Source organism: Thunnus albacares, chromosome 8 (assembly GCF_914725855.1).
Source record: "Thunnus albacares chromosome 8, fThuAlb1.1, whole genome shotgun sequence".
In the NCBI taxonomy this organism is placed as follows: domain Eukaryota; kingdom Metazoa; phylum Chordata; class Actinopteri; order Scombriformes; family Scombridae; genus Thunnus; species Thunnus albacares.
This window is the reverse complement of record NC_058113.1, coordinates 34,890,629-34,912,307: the sequence shown is the minus strand read 5'-3', so window position 1 is coordinate 34,912,307 and position 21,679 is coordinate 34,890,629. Positions and strand designations below refer to the sequence as shown.

The window sequence follows — 21,679 nt, the reverse complement described above, 5'->3', positions numbered from 1 at the left end:
AGACAGTAGAGTTCATGACAGTAGAGACAGTCGAGTTCATGACAGTAGAGACAGTCGAGACAGTAGAGTTCATGACAGTAGAGACAGTCGAGACAGTAGAGACAGTAGAGTTCATGACAGTCAAGACAGTAGAGTTCATGACAGTAGAGACAGTCGAGACAGTAGAGACAGTAGAGACAGTAGAGTTCATGACAGTAGAGACAGTAGAGTTCATGACAGTAGAGACAGTCGAGACAGTAGAGTTCATGACAGTCGAGACAGTAGAGACAGTAGAGTTCATGACAGTAGAGACAGTAGAGTTCATGACAGTAGAGACAGTAGAGACAGTAGAGTTCATGACAGTAGAGACAGTAGAGTTCATGACAGTAGAGACAGTTAAGACAGTAGAGTTCATGACAGTAGAGACAGTAGAGACAGTAGAGTTCATGACAGTAGAGACAGTAGAGTTCATGACAGTAGAGACAGTAGAGTTCATGACAGTAGAAACAGTCGAGACAGTCGAGTTCATGACAGTAGAGACAGTCGAGTTCATGACAGTAGAGACAGTCGAGACAGTCGAGACAGTAGAGACAGTAGAGACAGTAGAGACAGTAGAGTTCATGACAGTAGAGACAGTAGAGTTCATGACAGTAGAGACAGTAGAGACAGTAGAGTTCATGACAGTAGAGACAGTAGAGACAGTAGAGACAGTAGAGTTCATGACAGTAGAGACAGTAGAGACAGTAGAGACAGTAGAGTTCATGACAGTAGAGACAGTAGAGACAGTAGAGTTCATGACAGTAGAGGCAGTAGAGACAGTAGAGACAGTAGAGACAGTAGAGTTCATGACAGTAGAGACAGTAGAGTTCATGACAGTAGAGGCAGTAGAGACAGTAGAGACAGTAGAGTTGATGACAGTAGAGACAGTAGAGACAGTCGAGACAGTAGAGACAGTAGAGTTCATGACAGTAGAGACAGTAGAGACAGTAGAGACAGTAGAGTTCATGACAGTAGAGACAGTAGAGACAGTAGAGACAGTAGAGTTCATGACAGTAGAGACAGTAGAGACAGTAGAGACAGTAGAGTTGATGACAGTAGAGACAGTAGAGACAGTAGAGTTCATGACAGTAGAGACAGTAGAGACAGTAGAGTTCATGACAGTAGAGACAGTCGAGACAGTAGAGACAGTAGAGTTCATGACAGTAGAGACAGTAGAGACAGTAGAGTTCATGACAGTAGAGGCAGTAGAGACAGTAGAGACAGTAGAGTTCATGACAGTAGAGACAGTAGAGACAGTAGAGTTCATGACAGTAGAGGCAGTAGAGACAGTAGAGACAGTAGAGTTCATGACAGTAGAGACAGTAGAGACAGTAGAGTTCATGACAGTAGAGACAGTGGAGACAGTAGAGTTCATGACAGTAGAGACAGTGGAGACAGTAGAGTTCATGACAGTAGAGACAGTGGAGACAGTAGAGTTCATGACAGTAGAGACAGTGGAGACAGTAGAGTTCATGACAATAGAGACAGTAGAGACAGTAGAGTTCATGACAGTAGAGACAGTAGAGTTCATGACAGTAGAGACAGTAGAGTTCATGACAGTAGAGACAGTAGAGACAGTAGAGTTCATGACAGTAGAGACAGTAGAGTTCATGACAGTAGAGACAGTGGAGACAGTAGAGTTCATGACAGTAGAGACAGTGGAGACAGTAGAGTTCATGACAGTAGAGACAGTAGAGACAGTAGAGTTCATGACAGTAGAGGCAGTAGAGACAGTAGAGACAGTAGAGTTCATGACAGTAGAGACAGTAGAGACAGTAGAGTTCATGACAGTAGAGACAGTAGAGTTGATGACAGTAGAGACAGTAGAGACAGTAGAGTTCATGACAGTAGAGACAGTAGAGTTGATGACAGTAGAGACAGTAGAGACAGTAGAGTTGATGACAGTAGAGACAGTAGAGACAGTAGAGTTCATGACAGTAGAGACAGTAGAGACAGTAGAGTTCATGACAGTAGAGACAGTAGAGACAGTAGAGTTCATGACAGTAGAGACAGTCGAGACAGTAGAGACAGTAGAGTTCATGACAGTAGAGACAGTAGAGACAGTAGAGTTCATGACAGTAGAGGCAGTAGAGACAGTAGAGACAGTAGAGTTCATGACAGTAGAGACAGTAGAGACAGTAGAGTTCATGACAGTAGAGGCAGTAGAGACAGTAGAGACAGTAGAGTTCATGACAGTAGAGACAGTAGAGACAGTAGAGTTCATGACAGTAGAGACAGTGGAGACAGTAGAGTTCATGACAGTAGAGACAGTGGAGACAGTAGAGTTCATGACAATAGAGACAGTAGAGACAGTAGAGTTCATGACAGTAGAGACAGTAGAGTTCATGACAGTAGAGACAGTAGAGTTCATGACAGTAGAGACAGTAGAGACAGTAGAGACAGTAGAGTTCATGACAGTAGAGACAGTAGAGTTCATGACAGTAGAGACAGTGGAGACAGTAGAGTTCATGACAGTAGAGACAGTAGAGACAGTAGAGACAGTAGAGTTCATGACAGTAGAGACAGTGGAGACAGTAGAGTTCATGACAGTAGAGACAGTGGAGACAGTAGAGTTCATGACAGTAGAGACAGTGGAGACAGTAGAGTTCATGACAGTAGAGGCAGTAGAGACAGTAGAGACAGTAGAGTTCATGACAGTAGAGACAGTAGAGTTCATGTGATTGTTCCTCATAAAGTCACTGAGTGTTTATGAAAAATGTTTTTATTGAACTTGTTTGTTTCTCAGCTGCTGATGTTTTATCTGATTTACCTGATTAATAAAATTAAACAAAATAAAATGAAACAATGAAACAATGAAACAATGAAGCATTAATGTAAAATCAATATTTCAAAGTCAAAGTTGATCAATGTGGAGTTAATTTGACTTGTTTTGTTTAATTTGACTTGTTTTGTTTAATGTGTCAGATTTTATAAGATTCATCAAATGTTTAAAAGTAAAATGTTTGTTCAGTCACTGAGAACTGCAGCCGACACTGGAAAGTCACTAAATACATTTACTCAACTACTGTATTTAAGTACAGTTTAGAGGTATTTGTACTTTACTTGAGTATTTCCATGTGATGCTACTTCCTACATTTCAGAGGGAAATATTGTACTTTCTACTCCACTACATTTATTTGACAGCTTTAGTTACTTTTCAGATGAAGATTTGACACAATGGATAATATAACAAGCTTTTAAAATACAACACATGTACTTTTACTGCAATACTTTAACTACATCAAGCTCATAATACTTATGTACTTTTACTGCAATACTTTAACTACATCAAGCTCATAATACTTATGTACTTTTACTGCAATACTTTAACTACATCAAGCTCATAATACTTATGTACTTTTACTGCAGGAGGAGTTTTCATGCAGGACTTGTAGTTGTAATGGAGTATTTGTACTGAAGTAAAAACAAAAATCTTTCAAAGTCGTCAATCTTTTTATTCGTCATCATAAAAGAACAACTTACAATAATTAGACAGGTAAGATTTCTTTTTCTTCTTCTGTTTTCTTTTGAAGCATATATATAATGTAAACTAATACAATAATAATCACTATACAGACAGTTGTAAAATACAAAGCAACAGGTAAATCGCTGTATTTTCTGTTAATGTCTTCAGCTGTGATGTTTCTTCCATCTGAAAACCAGAGAACAGATGTTTAGTTACTGACTGGCTGCTGCTGAAGACATCACATCATCTCTGATACAGAAACACTCACCTGGGTTCTTAACTGTCAGATTGTTGACACACACAGTTTTCTGTTCATTGCCTTCAATAACTTTGTAGAAAACCTGGCACTCATATGATCCGCTGTCGCTGTACTTGACGTTTCTAAGAAGTAAAGACACGTCGCCGCCCTGCGGGCCGTCCTTCAGGCTGACTCGGTTCTGGTACGCTGCATCCTGGAAGGTTGTACTGGTGTTGTTGTCACGGTGCAGGAGGACGTATTCCCTGTAAAACATCATACAGGAATTCATTGGAATCAATGAATAATTTATCATTAACTTAATTTGAGTCCTTCTGACTGAACTGCTGAGAGTTTACTCATTAAATCTCATCAAGCTTCGGTCGACAGTTAAAACTTATATTTTGTAGTTTGGAGAAAACAAACATGCTGCAAACTTTGCTGTGAGTCTTTCATACATGTTAAGAGACGTCATGGTTGTTTATCTTCATAACAATAGAAACAATGCAAACCATGATGAAGGTTAGCGTTGGATCCAAACACTCCCATGATAACGTCTAACTGACTCAACAGAACAGCAGCAGCAGGCTGAGCTGCGTTCAACACGCCGACTTACAACCAGCAGAACCAGAAGAGTTCAGAGAGCAGGATTAGTTTGATCAACTCTGGGTTCTCAGTTCCAGAAAGAGAGTTAAGTATTTGTTGACTTCACCTAAAATTTAAATGCCGCCGTTTCACTGATATTTTGAAGTCGCAACAATAACAACAACTGACCTGTCACAGTGTCCTTGTTGTGACTTTTTGTCAGTTCTGTACCAACAGACCCCGACGATCTCCTCGCCGGGAAACGAACACGGCAGGATGACAAAACTCCCGTTAACAGCCGTCTGGTTCCGCACGACTGGAAGAGAACAAAACCCAAAGTTATCAATACAATTTATTTTAAAATAGTCTTCACTGAAAACAAACAAACTCAAAATGACTAACAGAAGTTATCTCAGACCAAACTCTTTAATCTACAGACCAGACATTCCTCCATCAGCAGCAGAAAAACTCCTTTAACAGGAAGAAACCTGCAGCAGAACTGGACTCTAGGTGGCGCCGTCCGCCTCCACCAAACACAGTCAGACATGTCTCTCTGTTGACCCCCAGTATACACAGCAGAATGCTGCTAGCTGATTCATTGTTTGAGTCATTTTTAACCCTAAAATGCTGTTCAGGTCAAATTGGATCTATTTTGACATTTGAGAGCAGTAAAAACATCCTGAATTATATTCTTACATTCTTGAAGAAAAGTTTTCTAATTTGACCCAGAATATACAAAAAAAGGCCGTTATTCCCTTCAAACTTTGCTTTTGTGACCGGACACTGATATTTTGAAATGTACTTATTTCTGATGGGAAAACTTTCATCAGAGTTGGTCAACATGTTACTGACGAGTGTAGTTGTGAAGGTGTGATGACACTCACACACACACACACTCACACACACACACACACACACACACACACACACACACACACACACACTCACACACACACTCACACACACACTCACACACACACACACTCACACACACTCACACACACACTCACACACACAAACACAGACTCAGCCAGACCATGAATGACAGCAAAACGCAGAAGACGCTGTTTATTTCTGTTATTTACCTCATTTATGTGCTCTCGTTTCATTTCAGCTCAGTGTGAAAGTCTACTGCAGTTTTCTGTCATTTGTAGTATCGCTGAGTTTCTCCTTCTAAACGTCTACAGCTGCTTTTATCTGGATCAAACAGTCATAACTTTATGTCCTCACAATAACAACAACTTAGTTTAATAGTAGTATAAATACAGGAGCCTAAGCCCACCGGTTCATCCTTCACCGACCAACAAGACGTTTATTACATGACTCTTATTGACTTTTTACTACGTACTAACATACTAACTAGTTAGTTTTCCTCAAGTTAATCTCAATCAGCAACAGGATCACTTACCTGGAGCTGGATCCATGGTCTGCCCACTGCTTAAAATCATATATCCAAATTGTAAAACTATAAAATGACTCACTAACATATTTTTATTCAATCTTTTCGGTGTCGCGTGACTTTTACACCTCGAGCTTTCTTATATACCTCCATGGTCCCGGTTCTAGAAACTTCGACCATCCCACGCATGTGCATTAGCCTATGGCATTAACACACCTGTAAAAAAAAACAAAAAACAAAAAACGGTGCGCTCCATTTGTTAATGCCTGCGTGCCGCTTGTTACAGAGCGGCGAGGGCGGGAAATCCTCCTAATGACATGCAGGTGGCTGATATGACCTGATGATAGTTTGAGAAAAGCGGCGGAAGCGACATTAATTTAAATCTGAACAATGTCAGTTAAGTTGAAACTAGCTAACTGTATATAAAGTAGTGTAAACTAGCTAACTGTATATAAAGTAGTGTAAACTAGCTCCACCTCCAGCAACTACAACAGTAACATGCTGCTCTAACACTGATGCTTCACTATTAATAATCTAATGATGTCATATATAATAATATATCAGTCAGAGGGACCAAACCACTACTTTTACTGCAATACTTTAACTACATCAAGCTCATAATACTTATGTACTTTTACTGCAATACTTTAACTACATCAAGCTCATAATACTTATGTACTTTTACTGCAATACTTTAACTACATCAAGCTCATAATACTTATGTACTTTTACTGTAGGAGGGTTTTTCATGCAGGACTTTTACTTGTAATGGAGTATTTTTACATCGCTTTATTGGTATTTTTACTGCAGTAAAGGATCTGAATACTTCTTCCACTGCTGATAAATATACAAAGTTCTTTTATTAAAGAGATAAACTGCTTCCGGTCCAGCAGGTGGCGGTGTCGCGCCTGAATGTGTCCGCTAACCGACAGGAATCAGCAGAGGAAGAGGAAGGTTCCACTGCTGGGTGCAGTTGAGATGAAGATCAGAGAGAATCAATGGAGGAGACAAACTGGACATAAAAACACGTTTCAAACGTATTAAACTGTCACCAGGTAGGACAGACTCACCTGTGAACACGTTGACACGTGACTGAACCCGAACAGCAACCCGGCCTGAGACTGAGCTAACGTTAGCTTAGCATACAGCTGCACCAGCAGCAGCTGAGCGGAGTTAGCAACAGTTGGCCTAATATCTGCCGGCTAATGCTAATGCTAACAAGAGCTAACAGCCGAGAGGAGCTAGTTTAGCTTGTAGCCGGTTAGCTGTGTAAGTTAACATGATGCTAATGTTTAGTTCGCTGGTTAACGGTAACTGCGTCACTAACAGCCTGTTTAACTTTAAACTGTGAGCTAACACTGAAGCTACAGCTGCTGCTGGTCAATTTAAAGTTAAATTAATGCTAACAGGCGCTTCGGAGCTTCTCAGGGTTTATTTTTCTGTCTGTGTCTGTAATCTGAGTTAGCTTTGTGCTAAGCTAAGTATCAGGAGGGTTTATCAGCAGAGAACATGTTTGATTCATGTTTTTAGTCATCTGATACGATCACACTGTTTATCGTGATGTTTTTACCTGCTAACATTAATATTTACAGATGTTAAAGATCTGAGACAAAACGAAAGCGGAGCTGATTTAAATCTCTGAGTTTAATCACGTGACTTGATAAACTGTTGGTTTGTTCCCTTTAATCCACTTTACAACTAATTATTAGTCTTTTCTGTAGAGTTTCCTGAGATGCTGTTAGAGCTGAACTACAGTTAAATGACCAGCTGGAGTCTCTTCAGTCTGAATGTTGCAGCTTTGTTGGAAACATTGAAAACAGTTTCAACTGTAAACAAAAGTTTCAGTCAGTTACACTATTATATTCACCGCTATATGCCACTAAATCCCACACTTGTCCTTTAATACTAATGTTGATATAGACAGTCATGTCCAGTAGCTGCAGTCTGGTTATTCAGCTTCTGTTCGACCAGTAAAAAGCTTCTTAAACTAAATCAGACTGCAGCTGCTCTGCGTTCAGTGTCTCTGAAAACAACAATAATCACAGTGATGGAAACGGTCTGCAGTACTGAGACCGCCGTGTTTATAGTATATATTTATATTTATAGTATATAAACTACATAGTATAGCCGTGTTTAAAAGAGTAGATGAGAAATATGATTTTAAAACTGAGTTAAGGGCAGCAGATGTGTGTCAGTATGTGAAAGACTGCAGCTTATTTCTCAACTTAGTTTATTGATTTAAATGTCACAAAACAATTATTTCAAATAACTTCACATGATCAGATAAAAACATCAGATCCAAACAATATTCCATAAACACCTCGGTGCTGGTTCGAGGCTCATTGATTTAATACAAATGTGTTATCAGTGAGATCAAATAATTGTATGAGATTAGAGCTGCAACAATCAGTCGATCAATCGATTAGTTGCCAATCATTAAATTAATCAGCTCTGGTTTCTTAAGTCTCTCTGACAGTAAACTGAATATCTTTGTGTTTGTCGTCTTTGGGAAACATTGATCAACATTTTTCAACATTTGCTGACATTTTATGGACCAAACAACTAAACTGATTCATCGAGAAAATAATTGAGAGATTAATTGATAATAAAATAATTGTTAGTTGCAGCTTTATTCTTCAGATGTTCAGTTTACTGTCACAGAGACTAAAGACACCAGAAAATATTCACATTTAAGAAGCTGCAATTCTTAAAATATGACTCAAAGGGATTCATCAATTATCAGAATATTTGGAGATTAATCAATAGTTGGCAACTAATCAATTAATTGACTGATTGTTGCAGCTCTAGATGTGATGTTCGTGGAGCCTCGGATAGTAGAAAACTGTCCAACTGATTGATGAATCCAGTAATTAACTGTCGTTCACACAGACGTGAAACGTCTCATCGCCAGTAAACCTCCAGAGAAGAAAGAGGCTGCAGGACCTCCAGTGATCAGTGATGGTCGTCTGAACATCACGTCACACTGCAGACAGCAGCTGCTAACAGCTGATTCACACGACTCTTAATGTAAAAATGTAAACAAATCTGGTTTAAAAACACAGCTGTGTTTATACTCTTATCAGGTGAGACTTTAAAGACAAATCCAATCATTTTTGGGGGGAAGTTGTGCTGAACCAAAACATGCAGATATAATTATTATAAACTAAAACACAAGTTAAGAAGAGATTTATTAACTAATAGCAGTGAGGAAGGAAGGGCTGTTCCATATAAAGCTTCTGTCAGTTTCTCTGATGTCTTCGGATCCGTAACGCCGCCTCACGTTCAACACATCAAAAGCAAATATGAAAGCAGGACTTTACTGCACATTTACTCCTCTGCTTTCCCACCAAGCGAGTCCATCTGTGCTGCAGCGACCTGCAGGACACTGAGCTGCGTCTGCTGCGGGGCGTCGGCTGCTCTCCTGCCTTTTAATCTCTCGTTATTTGCGAGCAGGTCGCCGTCTTCCCTTCATTCTTAGGTTGGCAGCAACCACAACACGCTGAACCCAAAACAGCACCACCGCCAGGACCAGCCATCACACACACACACACACACACACACACACACACACACACACACACACACAGCATCACTCTGTTACACACTTATCTATCACTGTTGCTTTTACTTTTTTAAATATTCCTCTTTTTTTCCTTACGACATTGTCGAGGAGCTGAAACTAAAGATTTTTTGTAATAAGATGCAACAATAAAGAACTTGAACTTGAATCCATGACAACATTATACTTCCTGTTTACATCCTCCAAAGCATTATGGGAGCTGTAGTTCCAAAACTGAGAGCATAATTATCCCCCAAACTCAGACAGGAATATTTTTATGACATCATTTATGATCGCTCATGTGCTGTTCAAGCCAAGTCTTGTCAAATCATTCATGTTTATTTCATGTTTATCACCTCTGCTGTGACCTCTGACCTCTGCTGTGACCTCTGACCTTCTCTCTTTTTCAGTGGAGGAGGGAGGAGCTTCCCAGCGGCCATGATGGAGGACACGGAGCCGGAGCTTTCCCCCGCCCCCTCTGATCAGAGCAGCCCCTCCCCCTCCCTCTCCCTCTCCTCCTCCCCCTCCCTGTCCCTCCCCTCCACCCCCTCCTCCGCCCCCCCCCAGGGCGCCACCCCTCCGCTGGGCGTCATCAGCGAGGGCGTGGCCGAGCTCAGCCTGGTGATCGACGCCGAGGTGGCCCAGCGGGCGTGTCGGGAGGTGCTGCAGAAGGTGAAGCTGCAGCAGGTGGAGGGTGACGACGGCCTCCAGAACGGAGAGGGGCCGGACCCGGAACCCGCCGCCGCCGCTCCCCTGAACACCACCATCAAACCTGTGAAGATCCGCGAGGAGGAGGACGACCCCGAGGGCCCGGCCCCCGGCTCGGTGAAGAGCGCCCGGCGGCGACAGAGACACAACCCCTCCAAACAGTCGTGGCTGCTCCGCCTGTTCGAGTCCAAGCTGTTCGATGTTTCCATGGCGATCTCCTACCTGCACAACTCAAAGGAGCCCGGCGTCCAGGCGTACATCGGAAACCGCCTGTTCAGCTTCCCCCACGAGGACGTCGACTTCTACCTGCCGCAGCTGCTCAACATGTACATCCACATGGACGAGGACGTCGGGGACGCCATCAAGCCATATGTGGTGGGTGTGGCCTCAGCACGGGGTCGAGTGGTCTGAGCACATAGGGGCGTGGCTTAAGAGTATGTTATCAGTTCCAGCTGTGAATCCTTTAAAATCCTCCTTTAAAATCTTCATTAAAAATGTAACAATGATGCGTCACAAATATTCCACCTGATCAGACCTGCAGCCGTAGATGCTACAAAGTCATCAGCTCTAAGAACTCAAGTTCCGTGTGTCGTTGCAGGTGACCTTTGACCCCTGCGTGTCGTTACAGGTGACCTTTGACCCCTGCGTGTCGTTGCGGGTTACCTTTGACCCCCGCGTGTCGTTACAGGTGACCTTTGACCCCCACGTGTCGTTGCAGGTGACCTTTGACCCCCGCGTGTCGTTACAGGTGACCTTTGACCCCCGCGTCTCATTGCAGGTGACCTTTGACCCCCGCGTGTCGTTGCAGGTGACCTTTGACCCCCGCGTGTCGTTACAGGTGACCTTTGACCCTCGCGTCTTGTTGCAGGTGACCTTTGACCCCTGCGTCTCGTTGCAGGTGACCTTTAACCCCCGCGTCTCGTTACAGGTGACCTTTAACCCCCGCGGGTGGTTGCAGGTGACCTTTAACCCCCGCGGGTGGTTGCAGGTGACCTTTAACCCCCGCGTGTTGTTACAGGTGACCTTTAACCCCCGCGTGTGGTTGCAGGTGACCTTTAACCCCCGCGTGTGGTTGCAGGTGACCTTTAACCCCCGCGTGTGGTTGCAGGTGACCTTTAACCCCCGCGTGTGGTTGCAGGTGACCTTTAACCCCCGCGTGTGGTTGCAGGTGACCTTTAACCCCCGCGTGTCGTTACAGGTGACCTTTAACCCCGCGTGTGGTTGCAGGTGACCTTTAACCCCCGCGTGTGGTTGCAGGTGACCTTTAACCCCCGCGTGTGGTTGCAGGTGACCTTTAACCCCCGCGTGTGGTTGCAGGTGACCTTTAACCCCCGCGTGTGGTTGCAGGTGACCTTTAACCCCCGCGTGTGGTTGCAGGTGACCTTTAACCCCCGCGTGTGGTTGCAGGTGACCTTTAACCCCTGCGTGTGGTTGCAGGTGACCTTTAACCCCGCGTGTGGTTGCAGGTGACCTTTGACCCCGCGTGTGGTTGCAGATGACCTTTAACCCCTGCGTGTCGTTGCAGGTGACCTTTAACCCCGGCGTGTCGTTGCAGGTGACCTTTAACCCCCGCGTGTGGTTGCAGGTGACCTTTAACCCCGGCGTGTCGTTGCAGGTGACCTTTAACCCCGGCGTGTCGTTACAGGTGACCTTTGACCCCCGCGTGTCGTTACAGGTGACCTTTGACCCCCGCGTGTCGTTACAGGTGACCTTTGACCCCTGCGTGTGGTTGCAGGTGACCTTTAACCCCTGCGTGTGGTTGCAGGTGACCTTTAACCCCCGCGTGTGGTTGCAGGTGACCTTTAACCCCCGCGTGTCGTTACAGGTGACCTTTGACCCCCGCGTGTGGTTGCAGGTGACCTTTAACCTCTGCGTGTGGTTGCAGGTGACCTTTGACCCCCGCGTGTGGTTGCAGGTGACCTTTAACCCCTGCGTGTGGTTGCAGGTGACCTTTAACCCCTGCGTGTGGTTGCAGGTGACCTTTAACCCCTGCGTGTTGTTGCAGGTGACCTTTAACCCCCGCGTGTTGTTGCAGGTGACCTTTAACCCCCGCGTGTTGTTGCAGGTGACCTTTAACCCCTGCGTGTGGTTGCAGGTGACCTTTAACCCCCGCGTGTTGTTGCAGGTGACCTTTAACCCCTGCGTGTGGTTGCAGGTGACCTTTAACCCCTGCGTGTTGTTGCAGGTGACCTTTAACCCCTGCGTGTCGTTGCAGGTGACCCCTGCGTGTGGTTGCAGGTGACCTTTAACCCCTGCGTGTTGTTGCAGGTGACCCCTGCGTGTCGTTGCAGGTGACCTTTAACCCCTGCGTGTCGTTGCAGGTGACCTTTAACCCCTGCGTGTCGTTGCAGGTGACCTTTAACCCCTGCGTGTCGTTGCAGGTGACCTTTAACCCCTGCGTGTGGTTGCAGGTGACATTTAACCCCTGTGTGTGGTTGCAGGTGACCTTTAACCCCTGCGTGTCGTTGCAGGTTCACCGCTGCAGGCAGAGCATCTCCTTCAGCCTGCAGTGTGCGTGGCTGTTGGGGGCGTACTCCTCTGACATGCACATCTCCACCCAGCGGCACTCTCGAGGCACCAAACTGAGGAAACTCATCCTGTCAGATGAACTCAAACCTGCGGGTCCTCGAGCTCGCAGAGACCCGCTGACTCTGACGCCTTTCTGTCCGCTGGCGGCCCCCGCCGCGGGCCCCGGGCCCCTGGGAGGAGAGCACAGCCTGTCGCCCTCCAAACGCACTCATCAACGCTCCAAATCGGACGCCACCGTCAGCATCAGCCTGAGCAGCAACCTGAAGAGGACCGCCAGTAACCCGAAGGTGGAGAGCAGCCAGGACGAGGTAACACACACACAATCAATAATCAATAATCAACACATCAGTCACCGGCCTGATGGGAAGATGGAGGAGTAATTTAAGGAGTTTGGTTTATGAAACAGATAAAAAACATGTTTACAAGTAAAGTTAAATAATCACAGCTGCGTTATTGATTAGTCGGACTGCAGTTTTTATATGATCATGTAGCGCTGCAGTGATTGGTCCGGTAATCAATTAGATGATAAATAGACTGCAGCTATTTTGACAATCGATTGGTTGTGGTTTGAGGAGCGTGACAGTAAACTGAACTGAACTGTGAGGAACATGTTTCACTGTTCAGATGTTTGATAGATCAGACGATCAATCAGTTATCAGCAAATTAATCAATGATGAAAATAAACACTAATTGCAGCAAATTCTCCATCAAACGTTCCACATGTTTGATTGAAATGAAGAATTCTTGAAGCTCTAAAAATAACAAACAACAGTGAAGCAGCAGCTGTGTGTTTGTTTATTAACAGGACGTCACACGTTTGTTCTTAATCCTCGTTCAGACCAGATTAACGTTCAGCTCGTTAAATATCTGACAGAAACACTCAGTGTTTAGGCTGTTAATTATTTTTTGATTAAAATATCATCTGTGATATGAAGAGTATCATGAAGTGCTTTGAACTGCAGATCATGAACTCCATAAAGAAAAACAATAATCTGATCAACAATAATCCGATAAACAATAATCTGGTAAACAATAATCTGATAAACAATAATCTGATAATGAAGACAAATCTGAAAAAAATGTCAATAAAATCAAACTAGTTTTGTGATTAAAGAAATGAATGAAAGGAGAAACCAGGTCTTGGTCTCCATGTGGACCTGACGCTGCACCTTCCTGACCTCTGACCTCTGACCCTCAGGACAGCAGCTCCAGCACAGACAGTCTGGAGTTTAAAACTGGTCCCGTAAGTTCACCAGCTTCCTGTTCTGACTGTTCCTCCCTGCAGGGTGCATTGTGGGAAATGAAGTCTGTGATGGAAGCTGTGGGTTCTGGTTCTGGTTCTGGTTCTGGTTCTGGTTCTGTCTCAGACGTTCAGCTCAGAGGAGAATAAACCTGCAGGAGCTGCACGTCTGTGACTCAACTGTCACTTCATCAGTGTTTCTGTGTGTTTTTCTGTTGGATCCAATCAGCTGTTTGAGGTTCTGGGTGAATCAATCAGGACAAAAAACATCGTGATGATCTGTTTCCTCTGATCAATCGACCGATCGATCAATCGACCGATCGATCGATCGACCGATCGATCGACTGTGTTTGTGTGTCGGGTTTGAACAGACTGAAACCTGCTCAGTAACAACGGCTGAGACAGACGTTGACATGTTGTTACAGCAGCTCTGAGTTGTTGTCTGATTGTGAGAACAGCTGAAGTGTGAATGTGATGCTCAGTCAGCTGAAACCTGACACGCAAACACAAACATTCACCTCAGCGTCGGTGCATAAACACCCGCGGGTGACTCAACAAGGACTTAACCACTAACACTAACACCACCCCTCTACCTCCTTCTGTCTTCTGTCTTCTGTCCTCTGTCTGTCTTCTATCTTCTGTCTCTGTCTTCTGTCCTCTGTCTGTCTCTGTCCTCTGTCTTCTGTCTCTGTCTTCTGTCCTCTGTCTGTCCTCTGTCTTCTGTCTTCTGTCTGTCTTCTGCCTGTCCTCTGTCCTCTGTCTTCTGTCCTCTGTCTTCTGTCTTCTGTCTTCTGTCCTCTGTCTGTCTTCTATCTTCTGTCTCTGTCTTCTGTCTCTGTCCTCTGTCTTCTGTCTCTGTCTTCTGTCTGTCTTCTGTCTGTCCTCTGTCTTCTGTCCTCTGTCTTCTGTCCTCTGTCTGTCTTCTATCTTCTGTCTCTGTCTTCTGTCTCTGTCCTCTGTCTTCTGTCCTCTGTCTCTGTCCTCTGTCTTCTGTCCTCTGTCTTCTGTCCTCTGTCTGTCTTCTATCTTCTGTCTCTGTCTTCTGTCTCTGTCTTCTGTCCTCTGTCTTCTGTCTGTCTTCTGTCTGTCCTCTGTCTGTCTTCTATCTTCTGTCTCTGTCTTCTGTCTCTGTCTTCTGTCCTCTGTCTTCTGTCTGTCTTCTGTCTGTCCTCTGTCTGTCTTCTATCTTCTGTCTCTGTCTTCTGTCTCTGTCTTCTGTCCTCTGTCTTCTGTCTGTCTTCTGTCTGTCCTCTGTCTGTCTTCTATCTTCTGTCTCTGTCTTCTGTCTCTGTCTTCTGTCCTCTGTCTTCTGTCCTCTGTCTGTCTTCTATCTTCTGTCTTCTGTCTCTGTCCTCTGTCTTCTGTCTCTGTCTTCTGTCCTCTGTCTGTCCTCTGTCTTCTGTCCTCTGTCTGTCTTCTATCTTCTGTCTCTGTCTTCTGTCCTCTGTCTTCTGTCTTCTGTCTTCTGTCTGTCCTCTGTCTTCTGTCCTCTGTCTGTCCTCTGTCTTCTGTCCTCTGTCTGTCTTCTATCTTCTGTCTTCTGTCTCTGTCCTCTGTCTTCTGTCTTCTGTCTCTGCAGCCGGTGCGTCTGGCTCCTCAGCGTGAGTTCATCAAGTCTCTGATGGGGATCGGGAAGCGTCTGGCCACGCTGCCCACTAAAGAGCAGAAGACTCAGCGTCTGATCTCCGAGCTGTCGCTGCTCAACCACAAGCTGCCGGCGAGAGTCTGGCTGCCGACCGCCGCCTTCGACCACCACGTGGTCCGAGTGCCGCACACACAGGCCGTGGTGTTAAACTCTAAAGACAAGGTGAGCCGCCGGAGGAAGAGGTTCAGACCACGTCCTCACTAAAGTCATAAACTCATCGATCTACACGTCCTGTGTGGAGACGCTGTCACACTGCTGACGATGACAATAACAACGATGGTGAACGGCCTCGTGCGAGTGTTCTCTTTATCGTCTACTTTGACAGCTTGTTAAGAGTTAAACGTAGTTTTCTACCACCTCTCTCTGCTCAAACTGGAATCTGCTGCAGAAACACTACACCGTTTCTTCTTCACTGGTTTTCTGTGGCTGCTCGTCTGTCTTTCGCACATGCCCAGTAGGAAGAGAATGACCCGTTAAGGTGTTTTAATGGAGTGATGTGCTGAGAGGAGCTGAAACTGCTGCTGCAGGTTAGTTTTAGATTTGTCAGATCAGACGGATGCAGTCAGTGTAACAAACACAGAGAAAAGGTCATATTACACATTAATAGAAGTTCATGTCTGTGATTTAAATCTCATCACTTTGCAGAGTGAAGAATACTGATGTTTTTAGTTGCCAGAGACGTTCGATGAACTAGAGTCAGTCTGAGTCAGAGAGTCATTAGTTGATCCGTCAACGTTCTGCTGCTTATCAGAGTCCAGCTCACATTCATCAGTTCTGTTGTTATTGTTATTTACAGCTGGAAACTAATGTGATGTTAAAACGGTTTGAAAGTATTTAAACACTCTGTAGTTTAAGTTCTGCTTCAGTAAAATAATTAATAAACAGCAGAAACTCTGGACACACAAACAGTGTAAACAAATATGAATATTATTATTATTTGGATATGAACAGACTCGCAGTCTCACAGCTTCAACACTGAGACGTGTCACCACACAGACCTCACTGCTACCCGACGTCCATCACAATCACCCACAGATCATATTACAGGCTCACTAGTGACGAGACGGATTATTCAGTTTATTCTGATTTCTTCAGTGCTGTATAGTTTGTATATTTTTTCAGGGATTTATTCATTTAGTTGAAGACAGTGAAGTTCTGAAGATCTGATTGTGAAAGTTGAAGTGAAACGCAGCGTTGGGCTCCTGACTCGTATGAAGTCGTGGTGTAAACCAGAGCGAGCAGGTTATACTGACAGTAATTCACACATTCATATATAAAAAGACACTTTAACCTTCATATTGTCAGCTAGACATGAATCAACACACAGAAACGCTGCCACAAAACAAAGAGAACAAAATATATCAGTTATTTCTTGTTCCAGACGTCCGACAGTCACCACTGAACTCAGGAAGTCACTAGTCTCTAGTGCGACATGGTCACAAGAGCTGTTTATGTTTGTTTATAAACAGTTCATACGTCTTTATTTCTGTCCTCAGTCGGACCTTTAACACCTTTATTTACTCTGTTTAGATTTTATATTTGTTCACAATACAAATCATGTTTTGCTGATTATTATTATTATTATTTTGATTAATTCAGGTTCATATTTAAATTATTTTATTATCCTGTCAGCAGATCAACTTCTAGACATACTGCGTCCACTTCCTGTTTAAATCTGAACAGTTAGCCAGTCATGTGACCTGTGTGACCTCTGACCCCCCCCGCAGGCTCCGTACCTGATCTACGTGGAGGTTCTGGAGTGCGAGAACTTTGAGACGTCCAGCGTTCCGATGCGGATCCCGGAGAACCGGATCAGGAGCACGCGTTCCGTGGAGAACCTGCCGGACTGCGGCATGACGGCGGAGCAGCGAGCCGGCAGCTTCTCCACCGTCCCGAACTACGACAACGACGACGAGGCGTGGTCCGTGGACGACATCGGAGAGCTGCAGGTGGAGGTAGGAGGATGTGATGTCATCGTTATCACAGGACAGAACCTGTGACATCACAGAGGTGAACTAACGACAGACCTGCGACGGGCTGCTGGGAAACAGAAATACTAAATAAACAACAACATTACATCATGTTTCCTTTTCTGAACACACGTAGTGAACAACATGACGTGCTGCGTAGTTACGGTTTGTTTATAGTTCTTACGTTACTACATGAAATAATAAAGTCAGTGTGTTGCGTCCGGGTCTCGCAGCATGAGAGCACAACATAAAGACGAAGAAGTGAAGGGAGATGAATGCAAGAAAGAAGCAGTTTATTTCAGTATGACAAAGAATCAGACTGTGTTCCTCCTGGAATGACTTAATTAATGAAGCTGAGCTAATATTAAACAAAAAACCAACTGTCTCCAAACTAATCCCTAATCAAACAGAAGACATCTTCTAAACCAAACTCCTCGTTTCAGCCCGACTGCTTCAAGAGTTTAGTGGTTTTAACTGTTTACAGGCGGTCACGCTACACAAAACAAGGCCGCTTTAGCAAACCGCTAGGCTAACACAGACTAGTTAGCTACCGATGCTAACGACGATCCCTGAACCTCTACAGCATCAACGAGAAAACAGTCTAAGTTCACATTACTGGAACATTCAACACACACACACAAGGCTCCACAAACAGAGTGGAGGGACGAGGCTCCGCCCCCCCGGCGCCACCTGGAAACCCTGGACGCTAAGACAGCGGCGTCTCGGGGCCCCGCCGATCCCCGGCGGCCGCGGCAGGGAGGGACAGCCGATCCGGGCTGGAACCGGCACCTAAACACAGATCCAACACAGAGGATCATCAGAACAACAAGTCAACAACTGTGTTAGAAAATATCTGGTTCAAAGACTGGACACAAAGATTTCAGGGTAGAAGTTAACTACGACTCCCAGGATGCATTTCAGCAAGAAACAGCCAATCACTGATCTCAACATTCTGTCACTACATCACAGATTAAATCAGTTCACTTTTCATTTCTGGGTCACTTCTGAGTGAATTAGTAACTATGACGACATGTTTTGTTTACAACAACGAAGCATTTTGAATTCATCAGCTGCCGAGGATCATGGGTATTGTAGTATTCTTAGCCGTCCGCCAAAATCACAGACACAATGTGATTCAGAGACGACGTGTAAATACTGTAAACTGTCAGAATATGAACGTGTTGATCTCATCATCCAGCAGAGTTTCTGTGTTCAGTAACATCAACGAGAGACAGGGAAACAGCAGCTCCTCCCACTTCACAACTCAATTAAATCTAATCTTTCAATTATTGCAACTATTTTAATAATTAGCAAAAATGCCAAATGTTTTCTGTTTGTGAGGTTTTTCTGTGTCGTTTATAATAAACTGAATAAACTGTTGATCAGACAGAACAAGACGTTTGAAGACGTCACTTTAACCTCTTAGAAGATATCATGGGCATCTTTCAGCTTTTTTGTTTTTACAATAATCTTCAGATTAATTGATAATGAAATACTTATGTAATGTTTTTGTTTCTCCCTGCAGCTCCCGGAGATCCACACCAACAGCTGTGACAACATCAGTCAGTTCTCAGTGGACAGCATCACCAGTCTGGAGAGCAAAGAGCCGGTGTTCATCGCTGCAGGAGACATCAGGTTTGTATGTATGCAGACTACACACACACTGTAAAACACCAGAGTCCTGAACCACCAGGCAGGTTGAACGTATCCAGGATACCTGCTGGTTGTCACTGAGCCTGACGGTCAGATAACCGGAACCAGGAAGCTGCTGTCGACCAGCCCAGTCGGCTCTGGGTTTTCCAGCTATGAGCGCCTTCATGTGAGAGACGGGTTGTTAATTCATTTCTAAACTACATAAAAGCTGCAGACGCCTGCAAGTTCAGTACTGAAGTCTAAAAGAAGAAGAGCTGACCAATCATAGGGCTGGATTCATTCCCCTTCACCCAAACATCAAGCAGGGACCTCGGCTGCTTTTCATTTCACTAACGTTTAATCCTCATTTTATTGTAACTCAGGACTTTTGTCCATGTCGGGATCCTGTAGGAATGATGACTCTTTATTTCCAGTGATGTGATTGGTCCGTGGTTACTCTGCTCCGGAGCAGGTTAGCTGTTACCATGGTGATTTATCCCAGTAAGAAGTGAACAACCGTTGTAGGACTGAAAACCCGCAGTAACACCTGAAGTTACCTCGCTAACCTCACCGTCTGGCACAAACATTAATCGGGGCGCCGCCACCGTCAGCGACTCAGCGGGCAGGAAGTTCAGATGCACCAATGAGCAGGCACGGTCCGATCGGGTTGAGTTTTTTATGATTACACTGAGATTTAGGAGGCACAGGAACACCCGTCGATACACAGGTGATGGAGGCACTCTGTACTTTAACTTCCTGTCATGTGTTTATTGGTCAGGCTCTGATTGAACTCATCATGTTAGTTCTCTTCATGCAGACGAGCTCAGATCTACGTTTCATCAGAAACATTTTAAACGAGTGTTGTGTGTGTGTTTCAGGCGGCGTCTGTCGGAGCAGCTGGCTCAGACTCCCACCACCTTTAAACGGGACCCTGAGGACCCGTCAGCCGTGGCCCTGAAGGAGCCCTGGGAGGAGAAGGTCCGGTAGGTTCTGCTCAGGGTTTCCTCATGATTTCACAATAATCACTTCCCAGGAATACGTCACTGCTTCCCACCGGAAAACCAGGAAGTAACGTTTGATTTGGAGGATAAGAAATCCTCAGACACTAGTCTGACTGTAGATGTGACTGTAGATGTGACTGTACTCTGGCTGTAGTTGTGACTGTATTCTGACTGTAGATGTGACTGTAGATGTGACTGTATTCTGACTGTAGTTGTGACTGTACTCTGACTGTAGTTGTGACTGTATTCTGACTGTAGTTGTGACTGTATTCTGACTGTTGATGTGACTGTATTCTGACTGTAGTTGTGACTGTACTCTGACTGTAGTTGTGACTGTACTCTGACTGTAGTTGTGACTGTATTCTGACTGTAGTTGTGACTGTATTCTGACTGTTGATGTGACTGTACTCTGGCTGTAGTTGTGACTGTATTCTGACTGTTGTTGTGACTGTACTCTGGCTGTAGTTGTGACTGTAGTCTGACTGTAGTTGTGACTGTATTCTGACTGTAGTTGTGACTGTAGTCTGACTGTAGTTGTGACTGTAGTCTGACTGTAGTTGTGACTGTATTCTGACTGTAGTTGTGACTGTATTCTGACTGTAGTTGTGACTGTATTCTGACTGTAGTTGTGACTGTAGTCTGACTGTAGTTGTGACTGTATTCTGACTGTAGTTGTGACTGTATTCTGACTGTAGATGTGACTGTATTCTGACTGTTGGGCTGTTGCCTGCTTGTTTGCTTTCAGGAGGATCAGAGAAGGATCTCCTTACGGTCACCTTCCTAACTGGCGGCTGCTGTCCGTCATCGTTAAATGTGGCGACGACCTCAGACAGGAGCTGCTGGCCTTCCAGGTGCTGCAGCAGCTCAAGGTAATGCTGTGACATCACAGACGTCACATGACCTAAACACCCTGAGAACCACTGACCGCAGTACCTTTCCTCCCCCGCAGTCGATCTGGGAGCAGGAGCGCGTCCCCCTTTGGATCAAGCCCTACAAGATCCTGGTGCTGTCGTCGGACAGCGGGATGATCGAGCCCGTGATGAACGCCGTGTCGCTCCATCAGGTGAAGAAGCACAGCCAGCTGTCTCTGCTCGACTACTTCCTGCAGGAGCACGGCGCTCCGACCACAGAGGCCTTCCTGACGGCTCAGAGGAATTTCGTTCAGAGCTGCGCCGGATACAGCCTCATCTGCTACCTGCTGCAGGTCAAAGACAGGTGAGACACAGCAGACGCACACACACACACACACATACACACACACACACAGCAGACGCACACACACATACACACACACAACAGACACACACACACACACACACACACACACACACACACACACAACAGACACACACACACATACACACACACACACACAACAGACGCACACACACACACACATACACACACACACACACACAGCAGACGCACACACACATACATACACACACACACACACACACACATACATACACACACACACACAACAGACACACACACGCACACACACGCACACACACACACAGCAGACGCACACACACAGCCTCATCTGCATCTCTACTTTCTCGTCTGGTTCAGCTCTTTGCTTTGATTGATGTGACATCTTTTGAATAGAAAAGTAAAATTACAGATTCTCACCTGTCCACTAAATGTAACTGTGATGATGTTTAGTAGTTTTTTAGGTCAGAATATTTT

At 44.9% G+C, this 21,679-nt stretch overlaps 2 protein-coding genes across 2 annotated transcripts in view; one reads left to right on the top strand and one right to left on the bottom strand.

Moving 5' to 3' along the window:
- Window positions 1–3,452: 3,452 nt before the first annotated feature.
- On the bottom strand, window positions 3,453–6,137 carry LOC122987558 (sodium channel subunit beta-4-like). Its single transcript, XM_044359488.1, has 4 exons — window positions 5,713–6,137; window positions 4,494–4,620; window positions 3,753–3,985; window positions 3,453–3,670 (listed from the first exon to the last, which is right to left on the bottom strand). The coding sequence occupies exons 1-4, from the start codon at window positions 5,789–5,791 to the stop codon at window positions 3,507–3,509; spliced, it is 603 nt and encodes a 200-aa protein (XP_044215423.1). The 5' UTR covers window positions 5,792–6,137; the 3' UTR covers window positions 3,453–3,506.
- Window positions 6,138–6,602: 465 nt separating this feature from the next.
- pi4kb (phosphatidylinositol 4-kinase, catalytic, beta) overlaps window positions 6,603–21,679 on the top strand; it is a 19,140-nt gene continuing 4,063 nt past the window's right edge. The window contains exons 1-9 of the mRNA XM_044359432.1: window positions 6,603–6,758; window positions 9,673–10,345; window positions 12,442–12,807; window positions 15,319–15,546; window positions 17,112–17,339; window positions 18,880–18,989; window positions 19,865–19,969; window positions 20,733–20,856; window positions 20,937–21,202. Of these exons, the coding sequence (XP_044215367.1) occupies window positions 9,701–10,345; window positions 12,442–12,807; window positions 15,319–15,546; window positions 17,112–17,339; window positions 18,880–18,989; window positions 19,865–19,969; window positions 20,733–20,856; window positions 20,937–21,202 (2,072 nt within the window). The 5' untranslated portion in view covers window positions 6,603–6,758; window positions 9,673–9,700. The remainder of the gene's footprint in view (window positions 6,759–9,672; window positions 10,346–12,441; window positions 12,808–15,318; window positions 15,547–17,111; window positions 17,340–18,879; window positions 18,990–19,864; window positions 19,970–20,732; window positions 20,857–20,936; window positions 21,203–21,679) is intronic.